General features: G+C 55.3%; 1 protein-coding gene across 1 annotated transcript in view; it reads right to left on the bottom strand.

Annotated features, from left to right (window-relative positions):
- The window catches only part of LOC133258882 (ninein-like protein), a 44,202-nt gene that overhangs the window by 21,528 nt on the left and 3,315 nt on the right, over positions 1–19,359 (bottom strand). The window contains 12 exon segments of the mRNA XM_061435566.1: positions 404–419; positions 421–499; positions 2,275–2,426; positions 6,036–6,109; positions 6,946–7,053; positions 7,850–8,027; positions 11,861–12,001; positions 13,221–13,357; positions 15,102–15,269; positions 16,723–16,823; positions 16,826–16,874; positions 17,527–17,651. Coding sequence (XP_061291550.1) covers positions 404–419; positions 421–499; positions 2,275–2,426; positions 6,036–6,109; positions 6,946–7,053; positions 7,850–8,027; positions 11,861–12,001; positions 13,221–13,357; positions 15,102–15,269; positions 16,723–16,823; positions 16,826–16,874; positions 17,527–17,651 — 1,328 coding nt within the window.

The following is a 19,359-nucleotide window of genomic DNA, read 5'->3' as shown; positions in this document are numbered from 1 at the left end:
CTCTTATGTCTCCTGTCTTGGCGATATATCTCCTCTTTTCCACTAGCGCCACCTGGGGAGCCCCTGATGCAGGGCAATCACAGGAACTAAGATTCTGCTCCCAGAATCTGCTTCAGCTGCAACAGAGCCGGGGGCTGTGACTTCCCAGCGCAGGGCAAACAGGGAGGTCTGGCCTCTGCACCAGCCTCCAGACACGGGGAGGGACCCTGTTCCCTCCCATTATTAGCTATTCCTTCTGTCCTGCCTCCTTCCGAAGTGGGTGGAGGCAGAAAGTCAAGGTCACACACATTCCCTGCAAACCTCTGTTCCCTCTGAGAGCGCTCATTATGGGCAGACGTGTGCACAGATGCATCTCAGCAGCAGCAAGTTCCCCGACCTCTGTGGCCTCCCTCAGTCCCCTGACCTTGGTCTCCAGCTGGATCTTGGTAATGCTCCTTCACCTGCTCCAACATGATCTCTGTTTCTATACTTGCTGGGGCAGAATCACCCACGAACGTGACCGTGCCTGAAAATAAGAGGACATGTCCATAGATGTTCTGCCCAGGACACCATGGGACCCGATCCAACCTCGAAGCCAACCCTGGAGGAAGCACAGCCTTCCGTGGGACCTTTCTGCAAGAGGAAGGCGGTACTGGTGCTCAGAGGCCACAGGCCGGGGGCTGTCTGTCGAGCCAAGTTCTCCAAGTTGGCATTTTTACAGATCAGCATTTCGAGTCTTTGCCAGAACACAGGTCACTCAAAGGTAGAAATGAGGAGGAGGCTTCCTGCCAGATCTGTCAGGCTACATGGGGGTACATGCCTGCTCCTTTGACCACGGCAGACACACAGAGGGGCAGGGACAATAGGAAAATGGGACCAGGGCTCAGATAGCACTTCAGGACGAGGCATGATGAAGCCATGTCTTCAAGCTTTGTTTGAGCTCCCTTGTTTTTTCAGAGGCCCTCGCTGCTCACGGTTACATCACATAAAGCATGAGGGGTCTCAAGGAAAATGTCACGCAAACTAAGCTGTCATGGACTGAGGCACCGACAGATCATAGGGAGGGGATGGGAGCTACAGCTAGTCCCGAAGATCCTCCCCACCAGCAACATCACCCGTCCTTACAGCTCGTTGCAAAGAGGTGCGCATGGACCCACAGCATGGCCAGCCCTCCTGGGCCCAGGCGTCCCCCACGCCATTGATTCAGAATGTGAGTGTGGCCACTGCTGGGGTTTCATCCATGCCGGTTGATGGGCTGAAAGTGAAGGGAGCAGACACATCCTGACCTCTCATCTGCTCTTTTCAGTTCCCGAATGTTTTCCATGAAAAAGAGGGACAGACTCGGCAACATCTGGCCGAGAGAACTTGGGATAAGCACCTTAGGAAAGAGAGCATCCTATCGCTCTGACAACAGGCAGCTGCCGCCTGGGTCAGGAGTGGCCCCGGTTGGATGCATGGCCAACCTGGCCTCCACCACCCACGTGGGCCCTGCACCACAGTGCTGCTGTCCTGACTATCCCTCCTCTTTAGATGGGGGCGAGGGGAAGGGAAAAGCCTCCAGCCGGAGAGCGCTTTGGCTGCATCGGCACCAACACGAAGCTTGGGGCTCCCTCCGGTGCTATGACCCAGAGCCATATGGCCACCACACCCGGGCGCAGGTCCTGGCTCTCAACAAGGGCCACACACTCCTTGCAGCTCAGGCCTGTCCAGGGATAAAGACCATCGTCCCCTTCCCTGCGGCCACACGGGCCCCTAACACTCATCGAGGTATGCGATGACAGCAGCCATGCGCCAAGCACCCCTGGCTGAGGGCAGCAGGGCTGTGGCTCGGGGAGCAGAGTCCGCTGCTGCAGGTGCAGGTGAGGGCCCCCCTCAGAGGCCAGGTGCGCAGAAGACCCCCCGGCTGCCCTCGGAGGCCCCGAGGAAAGCTGACATGGACTGCCCTGTCAGAGCCATCGCAGGCCGTCCCCCATCGCCCCCAGCCCGCTCTCTGCTCCCCTTCCCAGATGACCCTCCCCAGGGGCATCTCCTTCCGTCCCCGCTGCCTTAGAAGGCTCACAGGGGACACACCTGCCCTGAGGTCACAGCAAGGTCATCATAACCTTCACCACTTACTCTGTCCAAGCAGTAGGACCTTCATCCTCCTCCATCTCCCTTGGGGCTCTGGGTTGTCTAAACCCCTCGCCTCAGATAGGCCCCTTCTCCCACACAAGTGGTCCGAAGGACTTGTGACACCCTGCATAGTGGGCTGGCCCACCGCCCCACCCCCGGGGCATGAGCACGCGACCCACCGCCTCCCAGCAGACCCACGACCTCCAAGCAGTCAGCTCCTACCTGCTGGGCTGTGTCCTGGGGCCAGGCGGCCGTGCCAACTCAGGGCCGCCTGTGCCTGCAGGCCTTCCAGGGCAGCCTGCAGCTCGTCGTTGCAGTCCTGCAGGTCCCATGGGCTGAGCCAGACACTTCCTCCAGCCACTGTGGCCACCAGGCCCAGGAGCGGGGCACAGGGCCGGCACCCGGGGAACAGTTCAGGCCCCAGCAGAGCGGGTTCCGACTTCCAGGATGGGGCACCGACACTATACCCGGGCACCAAACTGCTCCGGGAGCGACAAGGACCAGGAGTCATTTCCCACCGACTTATGCCTGGCACCACCTTCCATCACTGGATACCCAGAAGGGACTCAGGGGGAAAAAAGTGCAGTGAAAGTGAGAAATGGAGAAAATACAGAGACCTTTTAACACCTGAAACCACAAGAGGTTGGGGGAGCATGCTTGTAAGGGGTAGGGGAGATTCGGGGGACATGAGGCTTAAAAGGAAGGGCCTCTGGGACCTTCTTGGTGGTCCAGCGGTTAGGACTGAGTGCTTTCCCTGCATGGCACCCCACTCCAGTACTGTTGCCCAGAAAATCCCATGGATGGAGGAGCCTGGTAGGCTGCAGTCCATGGGGTCACTAAGAGTCGGACACGACTGAGCGACTTCACTCTCACTTTCCACTTTCATGCATTGGAGGAGGAAATGGCAACCCACTTCAGTGTTCTTGCCTGGAGAATCCCATGGACGGAGTAGCCTGGTGGGCTGCAGTCCATGCGGTCGCACAGAGTCGGACACAACTGAAGCGACTTAGTAGCAGCAGCAATAGGGATCTAAGATCCTGCAAGCTGCACAGCACAGAGGAAAAATAAAAGAGGAAGGGTCTCGTTTGTAACAAGCATCATTTATCCACGCAAAGAATGAAATATAACTCAACAAGCCCACTTGGTCACCTGGCTTTTACAGGGCAGGAAGGGCAGCGCTCACAGTCCGCTCTCCCAGGTGGTCCCACGGCCCGAGCGCCACGTTCACCCATGACGGTGGGTCCACGTGCTCCTCCCCCCGCCTCGGGTGGGCCGAGGTCACTCCACCTGGAGGACGCCACATGCGATGCCGCTTCCAGCCAGCTCCTCCCCCGGGACCCAGGCTCTGGGGTCCACACCACGCACACCCTCAAGGCCCCACTGCCCACTCTGATTCTCCTTTTCTGGGGGCTGCGCATGCGGCCTGCAGGACCCTAGTTCCCCAACCAGGGATCACACCCGCGCCCCCTGATCGGGAGTGGAGTCCTAACCACTGGGCCACCAGGGCAGTCCCTCCTCTCTGATTTTTCAATCTGAGTTTCCTCTGCAGGCAGCTCTTGTCAGTCCTTTCTGAACTCCCTGGTGGCCAGTGCCTGGTCTGTGTCCACACCCGCGCTGGGAGGAGGAGCCTCTAACTGGCGGCTCTAGGCCATGTGGGAGAAGGGACAGGCCCTGCTGATCTTAGAGGAAGCACATGTTTACTAGGCTCACTGTACCTCCTTCAGAAACTCCTGAGCAAATACGCAATCTCCCCAGAGTGAGCACCTCTGTCCTGGGGGAAAGGGCAAGGCCAGGAAGCGAGAGCTGCAGGGAGACCCGTGGGGCGGCGGGTGTGTGCGCCCCAGGCCCCCACCCCACAATGACACCACACAGGCCACAGAGCATCCCTGACGTGGTCAGTCTGGATTGAGGTGTGCAGCATAAACTCTACAATGATCTTAAAGACCAGGTTCCCAAAGAGGGATGCAAAATAGCTCACTTAAAATGTGATTATATTGATTACATGCTGAAATGATGACACTGAGAAAGTAATGGAATAAATAAAATGTTACTAAAATTAATGTTACCCATTTCTTTTTACTTTTTTTTCTTTTACCTTTTTTAACGTGACCACTGGAAAACTTGGAAGTACACACGTGACTGCTATTTTTACTGAGCAGTGCTGATGTGGCAGGAAACATAGACAGAATCATTTCTACCCAATGCCCTGCCCCTTCAGTGGTTCCTTCTGCCCCTCACACGGCCACTGTAAGAGCATATCCATGCTCCGCAAATTCCCCAGAGCCAGAAAACAGGCCCTTAAGGTATGATGCCAGGCAGACTGCTCTGTTCCAAGCGCCTAAGGATGACATGCACTGTCCTGGGTCCCAGCCTGTCCATCCAGGGTGCGTCCAGCAGGGCTGGGGAGCCATGTGCCTGCTTTTGTGTGGGTTGCACGTGAATTTGGGGTGCCTGTGGATGCTGAAGGCAGTCACAGGATGCTGCCCCGAGAGCCGGGAAAGGCAGCAGGTCCACTGCACACAGCGAAGCCCTAGGTCTGAGGCTCTGGAACCTTCGAGGCTTCTCTTCACGTTAGCATTAGCAGGAGAGGTGAGCTCAGCAAGAAAGCAGGAGAGGGTGGGGTTTCAACAGCAGCTCAGAAAGCACTGGAGAGGAAGGCGGGGCCAGCCACACCGAGTCAGCACACACAGAGGGGCTGGCTGCCCAGACATTTGCAAATTCGTGTATTAGAAATTATTTTAAAAATATATTTTTTTAACATTCTCAATGCTAATTTGAAACAGCCAAAAATACCCCCCAAAAGAGGGAAGATCTCTGAATAAGTAGCACCAAAATGTAAAATTTTTTTGGGCAAAATTTCAAAAAGTAACATTTCAAGAATCAAAAGTGAAATGAGTAGCAACAGTTAGGTGACAGTCATGTGAAAAAAACAAAGGGGGTTACACCTGTATGAAAAAATTCAGGTGCACTGAAGCAACGTATTAAGTGCTGGTTAGTCACAGGTGCTCAAAGTGGGGGAGAAAACACGGCAGGAAGGAGAGTTCCTTCCAGAAAGTTAACCACAAAACCCACACAAGCACTCGGTCTCTGAGAAGGGCTACACAGGTGACCCATACACAGGACTGCAGGGGCACCGGGATTCGGGGTGTGGCAGGCAGGAGGCGGGGGTCACGTCACACTGCAGACGAGCACGGGCTCACATTTATCCTCTGGTGTGGCCAAAGCATCACATACAGAGAGACAGTTCTTACGTTAATCAGGAGGGAAACCATTAAGAAGCAAGTGAATACTAGACCCTTAATGCCAAACAATCATGCTTTATCTGCCGGAGTCCTGGACAATCTTGAGGGAGTCACAGTGTGATCTGTTTCCCAGCAGGGACTGTTCACCACCTGCACCCTGCTCTGCATGGTGGCGACGCCAGCTGAGTGGGCTCACATGTAGGTTTGGCCCAGGAAATGCATACACTCAACCATAGGAAACAAGATGAAGCCCTACACGGGTGCCCGGACACACACAGGGGCCTTGGGACTGGGGTGAGCAGCCTGTGTGGGGCCAGGCACAGGTGCCGGGCAGGCAAAGTCCCAACTGCCTCCTTGCAGAACATGAGGCTCGGGAAATTCCCTGGCAGTCCAGCATTGAGGACTCCATGGCTTTCACTGCCGAGGGTGTGGGTTCCATCCCTGGTCAGGAAACTGCAATCCCACAAGCCATGCAACACAGCCAAAAATTTTTGAAAAACAAAAACACGAGGCTCAGAAGACCTCAACTGAAGAAGGAAGCCCACATCAGAGGCTATGCCTGCCCGGCTCATGTAGGGATGCTCCTGTGGACCCGGGCTGGGCCACCCTCCACGTGGGTGGCCAGGAGGTGGGAGGGGCCAGTCCTGAGCAGACAGCACCTGACGTTCCCTCAGGCAGGGCAGGGGGACACATACCCGGTACTTAAGCTCATATTCCTTCAGGATCTCTGAGAATCGCTCTTCCTGGGCCAGGAGTTCTGTGCTCTGAGGCTCCAGCTGAAAGCCAGATGCAAGCAGGAAAGTGAGGGCCAGGACCTCAGGCCAGGTAGAGGGTGGGCTGCCACCCCCTCATACTGCCACAGTACACTCAGCATCTGCAGGCGCAGCCACCTGTCCCTCGTCTTCCTCCCCGCCCTCGTTTCAAAGGTCTCAGGGCAGAAGGATATTCGGAATTTCAGGAAGGTGGTCATGCTCCCACCTGGACCCTGGGCTGCCTTCTTGCCTCGGCCACCTGGGAGGCCCCTTGCACGGACCCTGCACCTCCCTCCCTTCCCGTCCTCCCCTCAAGGTGACAGAAAGGGCCAGGTCTCTAAGCGCTCCTCACCCCAGCACTGGGGTCTGTGCAGAGTTGCTGCCTGGTCCAGGCCTCGTCACCAGAAGGTCAATGCAGGGCATCACTGGGGAGTCACCTGCACCCCTGCACTGCCTGAAGGGGAGGAAACTCCAGGCGAAGTGGCCTTAATAACTTCCTCTACATCACAGCATTTAGGGTTCCCAGGTGGCACTAGTGCCAAAGAGCCCGCCTGCCAACGTAGGAGACGCAGGAGACGCAGGTTCAGTCCCGGAGCGGGGAGATCCCCTGGAGCAGGAAATGGCACCCACTCCAGTATTCTTGCCTGCGCCTGGAAAATTCCACGGACGGAGGAGCCCGGCGGGCTACAGTCCATGGGGGTCACAAAGATTCAGACATGACTGAGTGACTGAGCAGCACGTGGAATTTTAGCAGAAAAACCCAATTCCGTCTCCTGTGTATTCTCCATCAAGACCCTGACGCCCTTTACCAACACCCACAGGCGCTTGTCTGGGGACTCAGAGTCTGCAAGAGGACTTGCCTTGTCCCTCAACACAAACTCCAGGTCATTCTGCAGCTTGAGGACTAGCTTCTCTGAGTCTGAGAGCTTCTCCACGACTTCAGTCATCCCCTGCAATCAACTATTTTCCTACGAGACACAGGTCAGTGGTTGGCCAGGATGGAGGAGGGAGCGAAAGGCAGGGCTCCGGGGCAGGAGCCCTGGGGGAGGCTATCCCGGCCGCCTGAGCTCTCGAGAAGGTCATAAGCAGCACGAGTGGAAGGCAGTGACAACCCTTCCCGAGCCATCTTTGAAAGGACGGATTTGAAGCTGCCCCGCAACAGCCCAGGAGTCCACTGGAAGGAAGGCGGTGTCCGGAGACACAGGATACAACCAGAAGGCAGGCCTGGCTTCTCCTCTCGGGGAGGGAGGCAGGGCAGGTGTGGAGGAACCCACAGTCAGGGAAGAAGAAGGTGGGGCTGGAGCCACCTCACTGGAAGCAAAGACAGGCGGGGAGCAGGTCAGGGACCCTCTCCACAGCCAGGAAGAGTGCCCCCGATCCAGGTCACACAGCCAGGGTTGGGGGCGGGTGACGCTTTTGTGTTTGGTCTAGTGCTGTGGTTCCAGGGAGGCAGCCGAGGCGGCAGCCGCTGACCCGGAGTCGAGGGCAAGAGCCCCTGGGCCCCCATCCTGCGGCCCACACGGCTGCAGAGGAGGCCTAGGTCTCTCCTGGAGAAGCCAGGACGCTTCCGCTTCGGCTGAGAAATGGGCTTTCTCGGTGGCTGCAGAAAACTTTCTTTAGTGTTAAGCCCCCAGGGCCGCGGGGAGGGTTCAGACCTGGCCCAGGAAGGTGTGGGTGTGGAGGAGGGACCCCGGGCAATGTGGCCTCCCTCTTTTCGGGTGGGGAGCCCTGAGGAGGCACCCCACAGCACCCTGACTCCCCTACCTTCAGGGCCAGGGTCAGCTTCTCATGGAGGCCGGTCTCCTCTGCCTGCAGGCGCCTCCTCAGGTCCTCCTCCAGCCCGGCCCTCTGCCGCCGGGCCTCCTCCCAGAACAGCTCACGTTCCACCTCCACCTCGGACCGCAGGAGGCTCAGCCTCCCCCGGTAGCTCTGCTCCAGGTGTCTGCAAGGTACACGGCACACGGTGCATCGGGGGCACCATCTGGGCCTCTCCCTCCCCGGGGTCTCCCGTCAGCACACTTGTCCTTGGCACTAGGGACTCGTTTGTTCCCGCCTGATAGACGGGTGAGCTGCAGTGTTGTGGGACAGCACAGGCCTCATGAACGCCCCGCTCGGGGCTGGCAGAGGTGACCCCACACAAACAAGGGAGCCAGCGTGTCCCTCAGCCCATGGGGCGAGCTGGCAGGTGACCTCTGGGTGGGTCTCTGGCACCCCTTGGCCATTCAACCTTTTCCACATCATCAAAAAAAATGCATCGGTAAATAAAGGCAGCATCAGGGCCCTTGGTGACTGAAGGTGCAGAGAAGTCAGCCTCCATCACAAGCCTTGAAAAACCAGCTCACAGCAAATCCCAAGCAGACAGAGGATGGGGCAGGGCCCTTCCCCTCGGACTCTGCAGTGATCTTTTGCAACAACCATTTCTATCAGCAGGGAAAACAGTGCCAAACCTTAGCTTTATCACTAAAGCTAGTGAAGCTGAGCTATTTAAAATCCTAAAAGATGACGCTGTTAAAGTGCTGCACTCAATATGCCAGCAAATCTGGAAAACTCAGCAATGACCACAGGACTGAAAAAGGTCAGTTTTCATTTCAATCCCAAAAGACGGAAATGCCAAAGAATGTTCAAACTACCGCACAGTTACACTTATTCCATGTTAGCAAGGTAATGCTCAAAGTCCTTCAAGCTAGGCTTCAACAGTACATAAACCAAGAATTTCCAGATGTACAAACTGGATTTAGAAAAGGCAGAGGACCTAGAGATCAAATTGCCAAAATCCACTGCATCATAGAAAAAGCAAGAGAATTCCAGAAAAACATCTACTTCTGCTTCATTGTCTACATTAAAGTCTTTGACTATGTGGATCACAATAAACTGTGGAAAATTCTTCAAGAGATGGGAATATCAGACCACCTTACCTGCCTCCTGAGAAACCTGTATGTGGGTCAAGAAGCAACAGAATTGGACATGGAACAATGGACTAGTTCAAAATTGGGAAAGGAGGACATCAAGGCTGTATATTGTCACCTTGCTTATTTAACTTAGAGAGTACATCATGCAAAATGCCAGGAGAAATATCAACAATCTCGGATATACAGATGATACCACTCTAATGGCAGAAAGCAAAGAGGAACTAAAGAGCCTCTTGATGAGGGTGAAAGAGGAGAGTGAAAAAGTTGGCTTGAAACTCAACATCAAAAATCTAAGACCACAGCACCCAGTCCCATCACTTCATGGCAAATAGAAAGAGAAAAAGTGGAAGCACTGACAGATTTCATTTTCCTGTGTTCCAATCCCAAAGAATGTTCAAACTACCACACAACTGCATTCATTTCACATGCTAGCAAAGTAATGCTCAAAATCATTCAAGCTAGGCTTCAACAGTATGTGAACCGAGAACTTCCAGATGTATAAGCTCGATTTAGAAAAGGCAGAGGAACCAGAGATCAAATTGCCAACATCCACTGGGTCACAGAAAAAGCTAGAGAATTCCACAAAAAAACACATACTTCTGCTTCATTGACTACACTAAAGCCTCTGACTGTGTAGACCACAACAAACTGTGCAAAATTCTTAAAGAGATGGGAATATCAGACCACCTTACCTGCCTCCTGTGAAACCTGAATGCAGGTCAAGAAGCAAAAGTGAGAACTAGACAGAGTACAACAGACTGGTTTACAATTGGGAAAGGAGTACGTCAACGCAGTATATTGTCACCCTGCTCGTTTAACTTATATGGAGAGTACATCATGTGAAATGCCAGGCTGGATGAAGCACAAGCTGGAATCAAGATTGCCGGGAGAAATATCAATAACCTCAGATATGCGGATGATAACCACCCTTAAGGCAAAAAGTGAAGAAGAACTAAAAAGCCTCTTGATGACAGTGAAAGAGGACAGTGAAAAACCTGGCTTAAAACTCAATATTCAGAAAACTAAAATCATGGCATCCAGTCCCATCACTTCATGGCAAACAGATAGGGCAACAATGGAAACAGTGACAGACTTTATTTTCTTGGGCTCCAAAATCTGCAGATGATGACTGCAGCTATGAAATTAAATGATGCTTGATCCTTGTAAGAAAACCTATGACCAACCTAGACAGCATATTAAAAAGCAGAGATATCACTTTGCCAACAAAGGTCCATCTAGTCAAAGCTATGGTTTTTCCAGTAGTAATGCACGGATGTGAGATTTGTACCATAAAGAAAGCTGAGCACCAAAGAATTGATGCTTTTGAATTGTCGTGTTGGAGACGACTCTTGAGGGTTCCTTGGACTGCAAGGAGATCAGACCATCATAAAGGAAATCAGTTCTGAATATTCACCGGAAGGACTGATGCTGAAGCTGAAACTCCAGTACTTTGGCCACCTGATGCAAAGAACTGACTGATTGGAAAAGACCCTGATGCTGGGAAAGATTGAAGGCAGTAGGAGAAGGGGACGACAGAGGATGAGATGGCTGGATGGCATCACTGAGTTGATGGACATGAGTTTGAGCAGGTTCCGGGAGATGGTGGAGGACAGGGAAGACTTATGCCCTGCAGTCCATGGGGTCGCAAGGAGTCGCACACAACTGAGTGACTGAACAACATTACTAAAACAGTTGCTTAACAGGACTCTCAAACCCAGTATATCTAGAGTAAAGATGAGTGGAAACTCTTATTTCGGCAGAGCCTGCCCAGGTCCGCAATCAACTGACTGTGGTCAAAGCTAGAAATGATTGGCTCGGCCTCCCTCAGACTCAGCGCAGAGCTCTGGGGCACAAGGGCAGCTGTCACTCAGGGAAACAGTTTGATGAGCACGATTAACCTAAGAGCCTGCAGATCTTGGGGTGAGTTTTACACACTTGATCATATCACCCCCCTCTTTAAAGGGGAAAGGTGCAGTAACATATGGCAGAGCCTCATGACGGGTGCTCAGGAAGGATATGCAACATTCACCTCTCTGAAAGCGACCACATGCACAGGAAGAAGCGAGGGATGCGTGAGAAAGGTCAGGAGCGACAACCTCTGTGGACGTGAAATGTTTGCTTTTATTTTTCCTCGTGTGTGTATTTTCCAAGTTTTCTACAATGAACATGTATCCCTTAATACTTTTCTGTTAGAGTAACCTAACACAACTGCAAACGCTATTTCTAAAAATGTGCCAATGACACCGTGTTACTCATGGAGCAAAATCCAAACACCCACATGGCCCTCGAGGCCTTGTGTCCCCCATCCAGATTCTTGGATGGAGATAACAAGTCTCCGGTTCTCTGACTCAGAGAGAACTTCACCGAGTCTCTTCGGGGTGGTCGGGAGAATCAGGTCAACCAGGCTGAGACCAACGCAAATCCATTCTCAGCTCCCCGACGATGGCCTGAAATCAGTCACCGTCGGCTTGTGGGCGCTTGGGGAGGGCAGCGCTGGCCGCAGAGGAAGGGCGTGTGCAGTCAGGCTGCCCCCCAGCGGGGAGCCCCATGAGCCCCATGTGCGTCCAGAGGGGACTCGGCACCTCCCCTGTCTGGGATGGAACCAAATGCAGCCGCGGCAAAGAACCACAGGGAGGCAGGTGACACATCGAGAGAGAGGGAAAGACTTTCATAAAGGTCAGAAATGCTTTCCTCTGGTCTGTCCGCCACCAGCCGGGCTGACTCTGCGGAATCCGCTCAGCCCACTTCATGGGTGATGCCTGGTCTGCAGGCTCCCTGCTGCGGGCTCAGGTGAGACAGCAGGGCCTCAGCTGGCAGCAGCCTGGGTCCACCATCCGCCCTGGCCCAGGACCCCGGCAGGACCTACCTGACCTTCTCCTCCGTGAGCTGCTCCAGGGCAGAGTGCAGGTCATCCGTCTCCTTCACGAACTCCAGGTTCCTCTGCTCAGCTTTCTCCAGGTCTTGCCTGGCCTTATCTCGCTCCCTGACCATCTGCTCCACCTGCTCCCTGCAGAGAGGAGGGAGGGATCACTGGGGACACTGCTCTGGGCCTAGCGAGCCAGTCTGAAGGAACAAACTCGGCTGGCCTAAGAGTGCTGAGCAGTGGCCAGCGCTGGGCTGACCCACCTCCTGTGCACGCGTGCCAAGTCACTGCAGTCATGTCTGACTCTGTAATCCTATGGACTGTAGCCCTCCAGGCTGCTCTGTCCATGGGATTCTCCAGGCGAGAATACTAGAGTGGGCTGACATGCCCTCCTCCAGGGGATCTTCCTGACACAGGATGGAACTCGCATCTCTCAGGCCTCTCGCGTTGGCAAGCGGATTGCACTAGAATTGGCAAGTGGGTTCTTTACGACTAACGCCACCCGGGAAGCCTGACCCTCCTCCTACCAGGATGGTTTCTGCAGCTGTTGACTCTGTTTTACAGAAGTACATACAGCAAGAAGCCAACTGGCTTGCAATGGGGTTTCTAGCAGGTTTCTGAACCAAGAGGTTCAAGCCTGGGGCGTGCAGTGTTCACCCCTCCAGACGGCCTTAGAAGAGGTGGGAAATTATCCACACCCCCTCTTGCCTGCAGCTGGGCCTCAGGCCCCAGGGATCCCTAGCACCTAACCTGGGACTGGACGCATGAAGGGGAGAAGGGGGCCACCCCTTATCCTGCCTGGTCACAGCCTTGCCAACTGTAGCCTAGCACCAAAGAGCCAGGGAGTTGCCCAGAGCAGAGGAGACTCCTGTCTCTGTCCGGTCACCCCAGGCCCTGCCTGAGGCTCAGTGCACTGGCTATCCTGGTGCCTGTTTTTCCCACTGGAGAAGCACCGAGCTTGTCTCCCTTCCTCATCCTCCCAAAGCAGTCTTCCTTTGGGCCCCTCTGCAGAGTTGCCTGATGTCAGAGGTCTCATCTGTCGGTACCTAACGAGATGCAAAGTCGTGAGGATGGAGATTGGAATTACTGCCAACCTTTTCTGTAGCTTCAGTACATCAATAAAAATACAGTAACAATCTCTGTGCCAACAGGCTCAGCAGACGGATGGCCTGAATATCCAGCTCAACTGGAGCCAAACCCAATTCAAAAGGAACGCATTCTTGGCCCAATCTCCATGCCGTGCTTTGTGACCATGCTGGAAGCACCCTTTCTCCTCCCGCAGGCTGCCCGTGTCCTGGGCGAGGAGGCCAGCCTGGCCAGCAGCACCCCACGCCCCGCCCCCCTCCACCAGCGGGGCTCTTACCGGCAGAAGTTCAGGTCCTGGCGGTAGCAGGCTAAGGCTGCCTGCGGGGCGGCCCCGCCCACCATCATGAGCTCATTTTCCAAGGCCCAAGTCAGCTCCAAAAGGTTCACCTTCTCAACCACACTGAAGTCAAGGCTCTGAAAACAGAAAGGCCTGTCAGGCAGGCAGGATGAGTGGGTCTTCAGATATTTGCTGGCTCTCTCAGGCCCAGACCTTACTGTCCCAGTATCTTCCTTTTCTGTCTGCAAAGTCTCCACCTCTTGAATGGAGCCTCTCCCCTGCTCCCATCCCTCTAGGGTACATCTCCCTAGGTCCCTGTCAACACTGATGTCCCCCTCCCACTGTCAACATACAGCTCCTCCCGTCACTGTCCCTGCCTTGGAGGCAGGCACGACTCAGGCTGGACAAAGTCCCCCTTCTTGGACAAAGGGACAGACACAGAAGGGGGCATATGCAAGCAGAGGACTTTGGGGATTGATAGGGAGGCTGGAGAAGGGCTTTTTCTCTGTCAAGGCAAGTGTTGTATAGACCACGGGGTCCTGGGGAACCATGCAAGGGTGCTAGGCCTGAAGCCAAGACCCAGAGGCCAGGAGAGTCCTGACAACCCCCAGAGCTGGGACTCCCAAACCTAAACATCCTCCTCCTCCCCCAGCTGATCACAAAGATCCCTGATGTCCTCCTCTTGCCAAGTGGGAGTTGAATTTTTGCCATTTCAGACACAAAGAATCCTTGATATATCTCTAAAAAGCACGAACAGACATAAGAACAATGTGGGTTCTGTTGGTGGAAACGATTGATAGAGCGATGAGCCACAGCCAGGCATTTCCGAGAGTCACAGCCATTCCCCCTCGGGATTGGGGAAAGTAAAGTCGCTCAGTCGTGTCCGACTCCTTGCGACCCCATGGACTGTAGCCCACCAGGCTCCTCCATCTGTCCATGGGATTCTCCGGGCAAGAATACTGGAGTGGGTTGCCATTTCCTTCTCCAGGGGATCTTCCCGACCCAGGGATTGAACCCAGGTCTCCCGCATTGCAGGCAGATGCTTTAACCTCTGAGCCACCAGGGAAGCCCTTCAGGATTGGGGAAAGTAAAGTTAAAAGAATAGAAAAATGGTGCTTTCTGTATTTTACCACAATAAGAAAAAGAGTAGGCTGGGAACGTCCACGCACCTGCCGGCGGCCTAGTGACAACGCGGGTGGCGTGGCTGCTCTCTCGGTGACTGGTGCTTGTGACTACAAGCTGCAGACACACGGGTGGGGCAGGCACATGGCAGGGCCCACGGGGAAGCCCTTCCTGTAAAGCGGGAGACGGGGACTTGAACCTCCACGCTTCTCCATGGCCCCGAGGGCTTCTGGGAGAAAAATGACAGGACGCTAAAGCCTGCGGAGCAACCCGGAAGCTGCCGCCACGACACGCTGAGAGCACGCTTCTCAGCAATGAAATCACGGGGGGAGCAGAGGACGAAGAGGTCTGGGCAGCAGCTTCCAGATTAGAAAAACCGCGTCACACGTGTGGGCGGCGCCTCCTGGTGTCCACGCCCACGTGCTGCAGTCACTAAGAGGCCCTCCTGTCCTCCAGGACCCAGGATCGGCTCGGAGGCCGACACGCGCTGCGGGCTGAGTCTGAGATACTGAAACCTACCCTCTAAAGGATTTGTTTCGGGCTGTGGGCTTTCTCTGCTGTTTACTTATTATGTTTCTAAGTTAAGAGGTCCTACATATCGATATCAAAAAATAAAGCAAAAAGTGAGGATGACGGGCCTTCCCTCCATGGGGCCTGTGTCTGCGAGGTTCTCTGTCCAGCCTCCCTCATGGGCAGCGGCTCCCCACAATCTCCCCGCCCAGACGCCTCTGCTGGGGCAGCCGCGTGACCGGCCCACACCTGCAAGACCTCCCTGCCATTGTGAATGCCCTCCTGGGCCCACAAGGAGATGATCTGCTCCGGGAAGGCGAAGCCGCTGCCGTCATCCACACTGAAGAAGAGGCGGAGGCCCGAGCACACGGACACGAGGGACGACGTGGTGGTCTGGCCAACAGTCTCCTCCGGGACCTGCACACGGGGACCAGCGCTGTGAGGACCGCGGGCCTCCCCGCGCACCTTCCGTGACCTCACCACCTGTGTTCGGCGGGCGCGGCCTCCCCCTGATTCCTGCTACAGGGAACAGGGTGCCTAGAGGACCTGCGGGAACTGCAGGCTCCGCGGAGGTGACCCGAGCCCAGGGCTCAGGGCCGTCTGCCTGAGACCGTGCGGGGGGACGCCCCAGCACCTGCAGGGCCCCCCGAAGTAACTTCTCTCTGAACAAGCAATGGCTTCCCGCCTGTCCTCCCAGAGGAAGAGCCTGGGAAGGCACACACCAGCCGAGGGAAACCCAGTCTATGCATAGAAACCCAAGATGGGCTTCAGAAGAGGCGGAGCAGCCTGAGCAGAGGGCACGTGTCCTCAGGATTCAGGGCTGGAGACAAGAACAGAAAAATCCCTCGGCCGGAAAGCTGACGGGTGAGGCTGAGGTGCGGCCAGTAAGCTGCTTCCTGCCCCAGGCAGGGCCCCTGGGACACGCATTGGCTGTTGGGACACGAACGAGGAGGAGCAGCGGCCCCCTCCTCTCTGAGGTGGGTGTCCCCAGACCACCAGACCCAGGGGCTCGCCTGATGGAGCAGGAGAACCTTGATCTGCTGCGCGAGGCCCCACACCTGCAGCCTGGTCACACTGGTGTCCACACGCACAGGACGTGGCCCCGGGACCATGTCAGTGCTTCCTGGGCAGGAACAAGGGGCCAAGGCCCCTGGAAGGAGCCCTCCTCCGCGAGCTGTGGGCACCATGCAGTCCCTGCCCTCAGGTGGCCAGGCACTGTCCTCACTACCCCAAGTCCTTCCCCATCTCAGTGGCTTCAGGGGCAGAAACCTGACTTTCGGACGCGCCCAGCCCAGCAAAGAACAAGGCCACTGTGCCTGCACCACGGCCCACAAACTACGGGATCAACCACGTTGCCAAAGAGGTGGCAGCAAGACTCCCCAGGACAACCGTGCCCTGCGGTGGGAGAAGGAGCCCTGACCACGCCGAGACAGACATGAACCAAACGCACCGGCCAACATCACAGTGTAAATAAAGTCTGCTTGACTCCAGCTGGACTCGTGCAGGATGAAAAATGGGAAGAACACAGCTCCAGGAGAGCCTAGAGGGCTAGTCCCAGGGAAGGCACGGCCCTGATAGTGACTCTGCCCCCCAGGGAGGAGGGACCGGGTGCTCTTGGCGGAACACAGTGTACCCCAGGGAATCCATATGAGACCCCTTATGAGGTGCGTCCACTTTACAGATGAGGAACCTGAGGCACAGAGAAGGCGAGCAGTTCACCAGTGGAGCCTAGCCAGGCAGAAGCGATGTCAGGTCAGGTCACTCCAACCACCTCCTGGGCACCCACTCTGGGGACCAGGCAGAGAGCTCAGGCCTTCAGGAGAGTGATGGCAGTCACCCTGGGCTTCAAGAGTTAATCGCCCCACCTTACCTGGTAACGAGACCAGGACCTGCTGGGTTTGACAAGCGGGGCCAGTTCCAGTGGTCAAGGGGACCCATGATTGAACAGGCCAAGCTGGAGCTCCTCTAACTCACTCTGCCATCCCCATCTTGGTCCAGCTTGTTGAACAGGTCTTCAGGTTCCTAAATAAAAGCGCCTCAGGCATCTGCTCAGAGGCTGCTCCCCAGCAGCCTTGACCGCCCCGCCCAGGCCCAGCCCCCACCCCACCAAGCCAGAGGCTTGCTATCCAGCACTGGCTTCCTGGCTGGGGCTTGTGAAATCCACACGCCTGGTCAGTTTCCACCCAGCTGAGCATCCGGCATCTCCCAAACACCCACCTGAGTCTGCTGTGAGGGAGTCTGCTGGACGGTGGGACGTGTGTGTGCGGGACACGTGTGTACGGAATCCCAGCGGTTCAGGGTCAGCAAGGCGGGGCCCATCCCATCGCACTGCCCCCTCCTCCCCTGGGCCCCGAAGGAGGGAAGGGCTGAACACAGCTGCCAGGATCACAGCCAGGTGCTATGGGCACAACCTTTGGGCTGGGTGTTAGGCCTAGGGAGACCAGAGAGGGGAGACAGCTCCAGGCAGAGGAGGGTCCTGCATGAAGGTGGCCCGAGACGGACCCTCAGCACAAGCCCTGGGAGTCAGCACAGGATTTTAGACCGGACAGTGACAACTGAATCAGTGTCTGAGGGTGAAGGGGTTTTCTAGGTCCAGCACCAACCACAAAGACTCAGCCCTTTGGGGCGGTCCATCCCATCCCCTCTCACCACCTTCACCAGTGCTCTGGCAGACCAGGGCCAGCTCCTCCTCGGAGAGGTGGCCGCTGCTGCCCGCACCCAGCTCTTCCCAGAGGCCCCAGACCTGGCTCTCGGGGGTGTCGAAGGAGTGGCTGCAGGGCTTCCGGGGCTCCCGAAGACCTCAGAACCCCAGGTTGGCAGCTGGCCTGAAGCAGGGGAAACACACCAAGGCGGTACTTTACTCTGAAATCAGATGGACTGACAGATGGGCAGAGGGACACATGTGAGAGTCAAGCTTCCGATGGTGGCGACACGGGGCTCACTGTGCAATTCTTCCAACTTAATTCTATGCAAAATTTCACAATAAAAGGGGGACTCTGCTGCACGTGGGGAAGGCATTTTCTGAAGGGAGCCTACAGAAGCTGTAGCACCAGGAGCACACCTGCAAGCTTTGTACTTAGAATAAAAGGGCCAGGTTTAAAAAATTAATGTCTAGATGGTCTTCAAACCTGCCCAAAGCAAAGAGCACAGTCCAACAAAGGCCAATGGCCCTGTCCCTTGCGCAGCCTCTCACCCTGGCTACCCGTTTGTTCTTGCCCATGTATTTTTTGTTTCTGTAATATTTATTTGGCTGCTCTGGGTCTTGGTTGCTGCATGTAAGATCTTTTTAGTTGTGGCATGCAAACTCTTAGTTACAGCATGGGGGCTCTACTTCTCAGACAAGGGATGGAACCCGGAGATGGGTTCCGCAATGGGACTGCGGAGTCCTAGACAGTAAATCACCACAGAAGTCCCTGGCCCAAGAATTTGAAGGCAAATCCCAGCTGCCGTGTTCTCACTCCTGAGTGTTTCGTATGCACTCCTGACCCCAGTGCGACGATGGCCCTACAACCCAACAACGACGTCCCAGTTCTCTCCCAAGTCTCCCGACAGCTGATTTCTTCAACTCAGTATCAACGCAGAACCCTCCCTGCGTGTGTGGCTACTCCCCCAGAGTCGCTGGGTCACCTCCCGCTCACCCCCAGTCACCAGCTTCCTGCCCTCCATCCCTAACATCTCCTGTAACCTGGAACTTAGCACCAAAGGCTAATTTGGATGCAGGGTGAGTGTTATCTTTTTTCTTTTTTTTCCCCAGCAAAAATGCCCCGAGGTGGGCTGTTTTCCATACCACCTCACATCAGGAGCCACAGGGGTCTTTGAGATGCAGACTCAGCAGCTAGTCCGGGTGACAGCTGGCCAGGTTTCATAGCCTTTCTACGTTAGCCAGGTGGCTTACTGAGGTTTCTGAAGCTTTGCCAGAGAAACACCCTTTGGGAGAGGACAGACCTTGGGGTGCCCACAAAGAGCTCTCTTTAGATAAGCAAGGCTTCAAAGCAGAGCTCCTTCCATGTCCAGACTGCACCACCCTGCCTGACACAGGATGAGGGTCACCTGCACCTAACCAGACCCCGGCTCCCAGTCAGTGGTCTGGAGGTCTCCAGAGAGGAGTCATCTTGGCGTTTACTGTGATAACCCAACTAATAATCAGAAAGTCCTTTCCTGAGGAAAGCTAAGCCTCCATGCTCAGGAATGATGCTGTATATTGGGTTGAGGAAAACACAAGGAAAGGGCCACTTCCAAGACCCATTCCAGCTTAAAACATCTGAAAGTTCTATGGAAAAATGGAAAAACAGGGACTTCTCTGAAGGTCCCATGGTTAAGAATCCACCTTGCAATGCAGGGGACTCGGGTTTGATCCTTGGTCATTGGGGGTAGGAGGAGAAGGGGACGACAGAGGATGAGATGGCTGGATGGCATCACTGACTCGATGGACGTGAGTCTCAGTGAACTCTGGGAGTTGGTGATGGACAGGGAGGCCTGGCATGCTGCAATTCATGGGGTCACAAAG

The sequence above is a fragment of the Bos javanicus genome, chromosome 13, assembly GCF_032452875.1.
Source record: "Bos javanicus breed banteng chromosome 13, ARS-OSU_banteng_1.0, whole genome shotgun sequence".
Taxonomy (NCBI): Eukaryota; Metazoa; Chordata; class Mammalia; order Artiodactyla; family Bovidae; genus Bos; species Bos javanicus.
The sequence above is the reverse complement of the archived record's forward strand: the minus strand, read 5'-3'. Positions and strand labels throughout refer to the sequence as shown.